General features: G+C 36.3%; 1 protein-coding gene across 1 annotated transcript in view; it reads left to right on the plus strand.

The window, feature by feature from the left end:
- Positions 1-12,029, plus strand: part of MTMR9 (myotubularin related protein 9) — a 56,102-nt gene that overhangs the window by 15,835 nt on the left and 28,238 nt on the right. The window contains exon 3 of the mRNA XM_029938636.1: positions 2,267-2,392. Within this exon, the coding sequence (XP_029794496.1) occupies positions 2,267-2,392 (126 nt within the window). The remainder of the gene's footprint in view (positions 1-2,266; positions 2,393-12,029) is intronic.

The following is a 12,029-nucleotide window of genomic DNA, read 5'->3' on the forward strand; positions in this document are numbered from 1 at the left end:
GCTGACTTGCATTAAAAAATCATGGTTTTACCAGTATGCAAACAGTGGGAAGTTTCTTAAGAAATTAATAGTGGAACTACCATGTCACCCAACAGTACCACTGCTGGATAAATAGCCAAAGAAAACAAAATCATTATCTCAGATGTACTCCAATGTTCATTGCAGCATTATTCATAATAGCCCAAACATGGAAAAATCCTAAGTATCTGTCAACATGTGACTGGATAAAGAATATGTGACATCTACCTATCTATCTATCTATCTATAATGGATTATGATTCAGCCTTAAAAAACAACAATCCTAATATTTGTGACAAATGGATGAAACTGGAGGGCTTTATGTCAAGTGAAATAAACCAGAGAGGACAAATAATTGCATGTTATTACTTATATATGGAATCCTAAAAAACAAAACCAAAACTTAATAGAAACAGAGGGTGGAAAAGTGGTTGTTGGGGTCCTGGGGAAATAGAGTCCGGTTGGTAAAAGTTACAAACTTACAGTTTCAAGATAAGGTCTTAGCATCTGTTGTATACCATGGTTCCTCCAGTTGGTAACACCGTATTGTATAACACATTTTCTAAGAGAGTAGAACTTAAATGTTCTCAACAACAAAAGGTAAATATGTGAGGTGATGGACGTGTTAATTACCTCAATGGGGGAGTTCTTTCACAATGTATCATCAGATCATCACTTGAAATACCTCTTAGTTTTATTTGTGAGGTCTACCTCAGCAAAGATGAAAAAAGTTTTCTTAATATTACAAAGAATATCTTAAAAACAAACCAATTATAAAAGTAAACCAGTTAAATAAAATAATGTTTGTACTGAATGATGACAGCTCTGGCCTAGGTCAGATGTGGACATTGGCCGTTCTGTTTCTGTTTAGTGTGATTGGCAGCCAAAGACTATATAGAAGTGGGTGATGGATTATCCAGCCCTGCTTCTCCATATTTCCTGGTTTATGAGCTCAGGGGTGGGGGTGGGGGGGAGGATGTGTCATGATTCATGGACAGACAGAAGAATAGCTTTGGATGGGGATGTTTTTGTTAAACTGCTGAACACATGGCCAGTCCATTTTTTAATGAGTCTTGGGCCCATTCTTTTGTGAGTCTGATCCTTCTGTGGCCTAGAGGGAGGCGGCTTTATTCTGAGAGTTTGGGGGAACCAGCATGATGTTGGGGCCTCTGCCCTTCTCCAGCTGAGTGTCTCCATAATTCCTGAAATTTGAATTATGCTAATTGATTTTGGTACCTTTTTTTGCAGCCATAGAAGTGCTTTTCATAACTCCCCTGTCAGAAGGTTGAAACTGCCAGGTGATGGAGGATATTTCATCTGTCTCTTCCTCCCATTTAGTCGGATTTTTTTAGTGTTGTTACCCAGAATTCAAGAGTTCCAGATGAAAACAGGCCCATTGGGGCCCACAGAGCTATTGCCGAAGCTTGATAATGGGTCATTGTAACATAAAGATAATATGATACATGACCAAATGGCATATCATTCTAAGGAGGGAGAACTTGAATATGGATGGAGCATATGTGGAGCATATGATATGTGAAGCATCTAATTGCCAAGATTAATTTCAGAGTTTATTCTGTGCCAGGCACTATTATTAACAGGCCTGTTATATATATAATCTTTCCTAATGCTACCAACAGCGCTTTGAGAACAGGTACTTTAATTCCCCCCCCATTTTACAGCTGAGGAGATGGAGGCATGGAGTGGTTCCATTATTTAACCATTATTACACTGGGATGTGGAAAATGAGTCTAGCAGTTTGGCTCCAGTCTGACTCGTTGGCCACTCATCTATGGGTGTTATGGTTATTAACAGATACTCATTTTATGTCATTTATATATATTGGTATAGCCGATAGCTGGGATTTTGAGCTGTGTCCTTGCTTGCTCACAAAACCTGTTTATTTTCTGATTCCCAGAAATATTTGGACCTTTTCATTAGGCTTTGTTAAGTGGTGTCAAAAGTTAGTTTTTCTCCTAGATGGGTGTACACACTTTTTTTGTTCTTGTGTTCATTCAGCAAATGTTAACTGCGTGTATGTTACGTGCCAGATACCTTGTTAGATGCCAAAAGCATGTAAATTATCTTCCGTAAGCTATAATTATATCTAGTGGTAAATACAGTGTTAGAGAAATATGTTAGGTGTGTGTCAATATTGATCATATTTAATACCAATTTGGCAGTTAGAAAGTGTTTGAAATTGCAGTATGTTCCTTTTTCTTTCTTTCATTTCCTTTTTATGCCCTAGGCGCTGTCTACCCTGGACTCCATCACTCTGATGTACCCTTTCTTTTACCGGCCCATGTTTGAAGTGATAGAAGATGGCTGGCATTCTTTCCTTCCTGAGCAAGAGTTTGAACTCTACTCTTCAGCTGTGAGTAACTTTTCTGAGAGAACTATATGTAATGAGAAATAAGCCAGCCCCTTGTGAAAATGATCATTTCCTTTTGATGAGTAATGAGAGGTTGGCTTATCTATTCCTAAAAGAAATTTCTATTAGCTGTTAGTACTGCAGCTTCTGCATTCAGAGATCTGCATAATTTGTTTTCAGTGCTGTAGCTCACGGGATTTTTCCACTAGAGAATTTGCTGTATTTCAAGTGTTACTTTTTAAATTTTCAAAATGACATTGATAAAACATTGGGATCTTCATAAAGATAGTCTTGGCATGTTTGAGTTAATTGTTGATTGTTTTAAAAATGTCTCCATAGAACCAGCTTATATGTAGGAATTAGGTTCTGAGCTATCCCAAAGAAGTCTGTTGAACCCACTGTATACCTAAGACAGCATTAGAGAAACATAGGTTACATTAGTTTCTGCGGGATAATTTTTGTGTTTTTAGAACTTGGGTTATTAAGACCATGTTACTAGAACCAGGTTTTCTTTCTCATTTTTCACCATTTTAGTTCTTTCTTTTTTCATCACATCAATGTAAATGGACCCTGTTGGTGGGGAGGGGGAGGCGGACGCGGACATGGGGAAGAAGTAGGGACCAGGGTGCTATGTAATTTGAAGAATAAATATATTTATGTCAAGCAAAGTGACAAAGGAACAGGAAGTTCACATTCTTTTATTTTATTTTTTTTACATTTATTTATTTTTGAGAGACAGAGAAAAACAGAGCATGAACAGGGGAGTGACAGAGAAAGAGGGAGACACAGAATCCAAAGCAGGCTCCAGGCTCTGAGCTGGCTGTCAGCACAGAGCCCGACATGGGGTCTGAACCCATGAGCCACGAGATTATGACTTGAGCCAAAGTCGGATGCTCAATCTACCGGGCCACCCAGGTGCCCCCACATTCTTATTTATGGGGCATTTTTGTGTAGTTTATGGATAACTACCTGTATTTACACTTACGTTTAGTGTTTTTATTGCATTAAAAACTGCATAGTAAACATTCTTAAATACCTGATGCTTTTCTGTTTTGTCACCTGCCACCTAATGGGTACCTTAGAGGAATCCTCAGTTATTTCCTAGGTGGAAAATGGCAGTCACAGGGTGGTCAGGAGGAGAGATGTCTGGATGACTTGCTTGGTTACCCAAAACTGTTCATACCAATGACCTGCCTGTGATATCTCTTAGCTAGGTGCCATAAGTGAGCGGGTGTCATCCTGTATTCAGCATTCAAGTCAGTCTCCTCTTCTGTGCAGAAATCCTCTGTTCCAGAAACATCCATGATGTTGTTGTTTAGCATCAGCTTGAAATCTTAGTGTGGGAGAATTCACAAAAACACAATGATGCCCCATTTGGAGACTGATCTTACACTGAGCTGAACTTTGTCTCCCTGTACAGAGCTAGTGTTTTTGATGTTTCCGTGTGTTACTCAATTTATCTTTTTCCTCTACCATGGACTGTTCTTCAAATTAAGAACTTTTATGTGCCTGCTTTCTTTTCTGTAGATTAAATAACAATATTTACTTCAACTTTTTTCTAGTAACAGTGATCTCCGGTCCCCACACTGTCCTGGTTGCTCTTCTCAACAGGGCCTTCAGTTTGTCATTTATTCTCTTTAAAAAAATGTTTTTTTAATGTTTGCTTATTTTTGAGATGAAACAGAGCATGAGTGGAAGAGGGGCGGGGGGGGGAGACACAGAATCTGAAACAGGCTCTGGGCTCCCACCTGTCAGCACAGAGCCTAACGCAGGGCTCAAACTCACGGACCGTGAAATCATGACCTGAGCTGAAGTCGGACACTTAACCAGCTGAGTCACCCAGGTACCCCTATTCTTTTAAAAATATGGTACTCAGAACACTTGGTGTAGATTGGAACTATTACTGATACTTTAAGGCAGCTTATGTTTGCATTAGCATTTTTGAGAATTAAGTTACTAATGAAATAGATTAAAGTTTCTACTTATCACGTGTTGCTAAGTGATCATCCTTATGTTTCTGTTATTTTATTTACTTACTAATTTTTACTTAGATTCAATACTTTTCCTAGTAGACATTTTCTTTTGGCTCAGCTAATTATTTAAGCAATTTGTATATTTGAAGTTCTGGTATTTTCCTGCAAATTTTGTAATCCACAGATTTAATGAGAACATCTTCAATGTCTTGTTTGAGGTATTTATATACTATTATTTGATTATGGGAATTTAAGAAGGGCAATATTGAACACCTGGGTGGCTCAGTCGGTTAAGTGGCCGGCTTCAGCTCTGGTCATGATCTCATGGTTCGTGGGTTCGAGCCCCACATCGGGCTCTGTGCTGACAGCTGTCTCAGAACCTGGCGCTTGCTTCAGATTCTGTGTCTCCCTCTCTCTCTGTCCCTCCCCTGCTCGTGCTGTCTCTCTCTGTCTCTCAAAAATAAATAAAAGACATAAAAAAAATTAAAAGAAGAGCAATATATGGTTCCTTCCTTCTACTTGTTCAAAGTCTAGCAATTATCTAAAGAATCAAGAACAGTAAAATAAGTGCTGACAAAAGTATCCATGAGGCACAGGGAAAATGACATAATTAGATTTGTGTTATAGAAAATCAATTCTGACGCAAAATGTTAAGAAACTGCTTAAGAGTCTACTGTAATAATATAAAGAAGGTGATTGGATATAGTGCAGAAGGATTCAGAAACTAGAATTAAAAGGCGTTGGTGACCCACTCACTGGTTGTGAAAGTAAAACAGGCAGTGCCATCTAGGATGCTACCACTGAGATGGGAAAGGCAGAAAGAAAAATACGTTTAGAGGGAATGAGTTAAATTTAGTTTGGGGGTATGGCAATTTAAATGGCCTGCGTGGTACGTGTCACTGGATGTGTACAAGAGATAGTCTAGAGCTTATTTGAGGGATCTGTTAAAAATGAGAAACTGGGACTAATCAGCAAATACATTGTGGAAACCATGAGGAGAAACTGAGATTGCTTAAGGAAAGCATCTAAAGTGAAAAGGATGCTAGGGGTTGAAGCATTTAAGAGATGAATGGAGGACAAATCCAAGGGAAGAGTGAGTTTCAAGTAGGAGGGAGTCAACAGCATGGAAAGCTTCTTATTCATTGTTTATTTTCACTTTTGTGGCCTAGAATATAAGCTGCTAGAATATGAACTTTACAAGGACAGGAACATTGTCATTCTTGTTTTCTACTGTATTGCCAGCACATGATCAGCAAAGAGTAAATAAATATTTGTTGAGTGAATGAATGTAGGAATGTGTATTTATTCAGAATAGGGCAAAAGGACAGTAAACCTTCTATGTATCATTAGAAATCCTCTGCCAGGTTAGACATCTATCACTTAATATTCTTTGAGTAAGTTTTTTTTTTTTTTTTTACCATGTAAAAACTTTTAGGTTATAATATTAGCCAGGCCCCACTTTGTTATTATGCCCAAAGGAAGCGTGTGGCATTGAGAGGACAGTACTAAAATTAGCTGTCGGGATAGTTTGTGTTGCATCCCAGATACGTTATTGGCTGCTTGACTTTCTGGGACTCTGTTTCCATGTCTGCAAAATGAAAGTGTTGAACAAAGTGATCTCTAGAGTTCCTCCTATGTTAAGCCTACTTTTTATTCTAGGATATCATGAAAAATTATTTCAGGTGCTTTGTTGAAATACACACACACAGTATGTCTGTACTCCCTCAATCTACCACTTTAGAAATTATATATTAAAAAGGTGATGAAGGCATGCTTTTGATTGAGTAGCACCTATCTGACAAGACCTCCTGCAGAGATTGATGACAAACTATGAGTGAAACACAAAAAACTACCATGTGAAAGCTGGTAATTGAACAGAAAGCAGCATATTTTGGAGGTGTCAAAACATGGAGCAAGTGAATGCAGAGTGAGATTTCTATTTGGGGGGCTTTGTCCTCACATCAGCATAGCTGTGGCATTGATAATGTAGAACAGCTAACATTCCAATAGAAAGCCCACTTTCTTTTGGTGGGAGGAGCTAGGTGAATGGTTTGGGGTAACCAGAGAGCCAGAGAAGGGGAACCTTGATTCTGTATACAGCCTTGAACCTCTGGCTGATCTTGAACCTTGCTTGTATGGGGCAGACTGTGATCAGTCAGATCCAAGAGCTAAGCTGCCATGCACCTCCGGAGTGACAGAGTTTGCAGTTTAAATCTAATGAAGTTAATTGCCTACTGAAACAAAAAACATTAACTGTCTTCAGAGGACTATAATAATAGAACACAGAGTTTCCACAATAACATTCACAATGTCCAGGATATAATCTAAAGTTGAGCTGGGATACTGTGACCCACTCTGAAGAAAAAAGTTGACATGCACCAACCCCAAGATGGGTCAGATGTTCACATGTCACACAAAAACTTTAAAGCAGCTCTTAAAACTGTCCAATTTCTCATAAAGGATAATATGCTTAAAACCAAAGAAAAGACAGGTAATATCAACAGAAAAATAGAAAATATTAAAAAGAATCAAATGGAATTCTTAGAACTTTATGATTATATCTGAAATTAAAAATCACTGTATGAGCTAAAAAGCAGAGATGACAGAAGATAGAACCAATGAACTTGAAATTAGAGCAATAGAAATTATTAGGAGAAAGAAGAGGGAGGGTAGAAGTTATATAAAAATATGCAGAGCCTCAGTGACCTGTGGAACAATACCAAACTATTTAGCATCTGTGTAATTGGAGAATAAGAAGAAAAGACTAGAGAGAATAAGGTAGAAAATATATTTAAAGAAATAAATTTAAAACTTTCTAGATTTAGGGCGCCTGGGTGGCTCAGTCGGTTAAGCCTCCGACTTCGGCTCAGGTCAGATCTCACGTTCGTGGGTTCGAGCCCCGCATCAGGCTCTGTGCTGACAGCCAGCTCAGAGCCTGGAGCCTGCTTCCGGTTCTGTGTCTCCTCCTCTCTCTGCCTCTCCCCCTCTCATGCTCTGTCTCTCTCTGTATAAAAAATAAATAGAAAATTTTAAAAAATTATTAAAAAAGAAACTTTCTAGATTTGATGAATGAATATAAATTCAAAAAGTTCAGCAAGCCCCTGACAGGATAGATGGGAGGAAAACCATGCATAGGCACATAGTAGTCAAACCATCAAAGAACAATGATGAAGAGGTCTTGAAAGCTGCCAGGTAAACACGCCACATTACATACATGGAGACAACCAACAATTTAAATGAGTGTAGACTGTTTATCAGATATGGCAACCAGGGGAGAAAACTATATAAAGTGCTGAACAGAACAAAACCTGCCAACCTTGAGTTTTGTATGTATGAGAGAATAATCTTTCAAGAAGGAAGGTGAGACAACATTTTCAGCTAAAAGGAAACTAAGAATTTGTTGCCACAAAGACTTTACCATTAGAAATGTTAAAGAAATTTTTTCGGATTGAAGGGCAATAATACCAGAGGGCAGCTTGAATATTTAGAATTATTGAAGAATATTGGAAATGCTAAATACCTAGATAAATACAACAAGCTATTGTTTTCCTTTTTAATGTCTTTAAAATATACACAATTATTTAAATAAAGGCTACTTCTTGCTTCTGATGTTACTAGGGTAGGTAGATGTATTCTGTTTAGAAACTATGTCACTAAAGGTGACTGGTATGGGGTGGTTGGATAAATCTACTTGTACAGTTTTAAGGTTTTTGTATTTTTTATAATGTGGGCACATATTTAAGTTAGAAATGCATATTATAATTCCTAGAGCAGGGTTTCTGAACTTTGGCACTATTGATACTTACACTGGATAATTCTTTGCTGTGAGAATCTGTCTTGTGCATTGTAGGATGTTTGACAGCATTTTGGGCACCACTCGATGCCGGTGGAATTCTTTTCCCCCACGCCTCTAGCTGTCTTCACACATTGACAAATGTTACTCCTTTGCAAAATCACCCCTGGTTGAGAACCACTGTCCTAGAACAATCCCTTTTTAAAAAACTTGAAGAGGTATAATTTTAAAAGTTAATACCTACATTAAAATGCAATTCTAAGAAGTATTTAAATCTAACAGAAAGTGGGAAAGAAAAAGCAATAAAAACTGAAGGGACAAACAAAGTAAATGCTAGCCTAAATTCCAGCCATATTAACAACTCTTTTAGTATTAATGAGCTAAACACTCCAACTGAATGACAAAGATGGTCAGAATGAATTAAAAAATTAATTAAAGATCCAAATGTACGCCATGTACAAGAGATGTATTTTGAATATGAAGGCATATAGGTTGTAAATAAATAAGTAGATGGGAAAACATGCCATGGATCAAAAAGCAGAAGTAGCTGCATTAACTCTAGATTAAAAAAAATTCCAAAACATAAAATATCAAATAAAGAGGGTCATTCCATAATAATAACGTTTTTGGAAGAGAAAACTCTATCTATCTATAGATAGATACCTAATATATAACATACACATAGCAAAAATTGGTGGAAGTTATGAGGAAATAAGTAATTCTGTGATCATTGTATGAGATTATTAACACTGCCCTCTCAGCAGTTAATAGAACAGCTAGACTAAAACAAAACAACCAGACAACAACAAAACAAGATGTGGAAGATCTGAACAACACTATCTGATATTTATAGAATGCCACTCCCAACTTCTGTACAATATATACAGTATTCAAGAGCACATGGTATGTTCCCTAGGAGAGCCTGTATGCAAGGCCATTAAATAAATTTTAGTATTAAAAGATTGAAACCATACCATGTGTAATCTCTTATCACAAAGGAATTAAATTATAAATCAATAGGGGCACCTGGGTGGCTCAGTTGGTTAAGTATCCGACTTCAGCTCAGGTCAAGATTTCACTGCCTCTCCCTCATTCACAGTCTCTCTCTCTCTCTCTCTCTCTCTCTCTCTCTCTCTCTCTCTCTCTTTCTCTCTCTCTCTCTCTCTCTCAAAAATGAATAAAGGTCAAAAAAATTTCTTTAAACAAATTAATAACACTAAGGTATTTAGAAAACCTGAATATTTCTAAATTAAACAGAATACTTATAAATAATCTATGAATCAAAAAATGAAATCATAAGGGAGATTAGAAAATATTTTGAACTGAGTGATAATAGAAATGCAACATCATAATGTATGGGAATACAGCTATAATTTAAAGAGAAACTTGTAGCTTTAAATGCTTAGATTAAAAAGGAAGAAAAGTTCTAAAATCACCAACTTAGGCTAAGGGAAAAAGCAAAGTAACTAGAAAGAATGAAATAATAAAAATTAGATCAGAAATCAATAAAATACTCATAAGCAACTTTAGCAAGGGCGATCAATATAAATATACCAAAACTAATTGTATTGGCAACAAGTAATCTGAAAATGAATAAAATACTTGGGAATAAATTTAAGAAAAGGAGTATAGATTCTGTACACTGGAAAACACAAACATTACTGAGAAGTTAAAGGATATCTAAATAAATGGAGAGATATACCATATTCATGAATTAGAAGACAATATGGTTAAGATCAGTAGTGGGCTGACTTATGTCCACTTATGTAGTGGACCATGAAGTAAATATTTTAGGCTTTAAAGACTACTAAATATGTAGTTTCTGTTATAACTACACCACTGTGCTGTTGTAGTGTAAAAACAGCAATAGCTAATATGTCAACAAATGGGTAGTGCTATGTTCCAGTAAAACTTTATTTATAAAAACAGGCAGTGGGCTGGATTTGGCTTGTGGACTATTGTTTGCTGACCTCTCATTAAGATCACAGTTGTCTCCAGATTGCTTTATAGATTCAGTGCAATTCCTATGAAAATTCCAATAGATGTTTTTGATAGATTGACAACATTATCCTAACATATATATTAATATGCAGAGCTACTAGAATAGCCAAAAAAATAAATGATTTATAGTATTTGATTTCAAAATTTAATATAAAGTTATAGTAGTCAAGAGAATGTGGTATTGGTTTAAGGGCAGACTTATAGATGGATGGAATAAGAGCTAAAACTATAAAACTTCTTGAAGAAAACACAGGAGAGAAAATCTTTATGATCTTGGATTAGGCAAAGGTTTTTTTAGATAAAACACCAAAAATGACTGACATCAGATTAGTGATTTCCCAGGTTAAGATGTGGAGGAGAGGAGATGGACTGCAAAAATACACCTGCGATTTTTGTGGGAAATGATTGAAATGTTTGTTATCTTGATTGTGTTGGTGGTTTCATGGGTATATACAACTGTCAAGACTCATGAAATCATGCACTCTAAATGGATCTTAAAAGCTGTGGGACTTACTACAATATCCAGTAGGACAGAATCGAGAGCCTTCAATAATGAAATCTCAAAATTGGTTAAAAAGAAGAGAAAAAAACGTAAAGTTAAGTAGCTGATTAGAAACAAAGAGAATTAGTGATCTAGAATACAGATCTGAAGTAATTGCTCAGAGCACAGAGCAGAGCAACCAGGAAGATGGGGGAAATGATAGAGAAGTTAGATATGTGTATGAATGATAAAAGGAGAAAGATCCAATATTTATCAAATAGGAGTTCAAGAATAGAGAAAATGGAAGAAAGGCACAATTCAAATAGGTAATGGTTTAGAGCTCTCCAGAATCAATGAAAAGTCACACCCTCTTAGAGTGTCCCAGCAAACACCATGCAAGAAGATAATGAAAAAGAAACCTTTACTTAGATATGTTGTCGTCCCAGCTATTAAATTGTAAGGCAAAGAGAATATCACAAAATGAGTCAGAGAGAAAAGACAAACCACATATATGATGTAATGAAATTAGAATAGAAAAAAATTGATAGAACTAAAGTTTATTCATGATAAAAGCTCTTAGAATTGGCAGAATTGGATTCGAAGGGAATTTATATAATCTGATAAATGTAACCTGATAAATCTGATAAAGCTACCCCAAACAAAAACATACAAAAAAACAAATCTTTTATCATTCTTTAAGTTCAAGACTGAGACAAGGATGTCCACCACCACTACTTGCTGGTTCATTAAGACAAGAAGGAAAAATAAAAGATACAAAGATTGAAATGAAAGAAGCAAGGCTGTTATTGTTGCTTATATGCTTGTCTATACAGGAAACTGAAAGAATCTTGAGATTTTAAGCATTTCTCTACACCAACCACAATTTTGAAAAACATAACTAAAATGCAACAAAAACTATCATGTTTCTAAGGAATATATCAAAGAAAAGATAGGCAAGGCTTTTATTGAGATAATTCTACAACTTTATTGAAAAAAGTAAGCTTTAAAATAGCGAGAGACATGATGCTCATGGACAGGGAGATTGAATATTTTAAAGATGTAATTGTCCTTAAGTGAATCTGTAGAATCAATGTAGTCTTATATAAACCACAGTGGATTTTTACATGAAATTAGATAAAAGTTGCACAGAGTAGCTCAGGTACTCTGGAAGAACAAAAAAGAGAGAGGAGAAGACTTAGTCTACTAAATATCCAGTTTATTTTAAAAGCTGTGGGACTTACTACAATATCCAGTAGGACAGAATCGAGAGCCTTCAAAATATGGAAACTTAATATATGCCAGAAGTGGCATTGCAGGTCGATGGGTGATTGTCACTGCAGGTCAATGGGTGATCTCCTGAGTAGGAAATCAATGAGTAATGCCTAATAGGGA

The sequence above is a fragment of the Suricata suricatta genome, chromosome 1 (assembly GCF_006229205.1).
Source record: "Suricata suricatta isolate VVHF042 chromosome 1, meerkat_22Aug2017_6uvM2_HiC, whole genome shotgun sequence".
Classification (NCBI taxonomy): Eukaryota; Metazoa; Chordata; class Mammalia; order Carnivora; family Herpestidae; genus Suricata; species Suricata suricatta.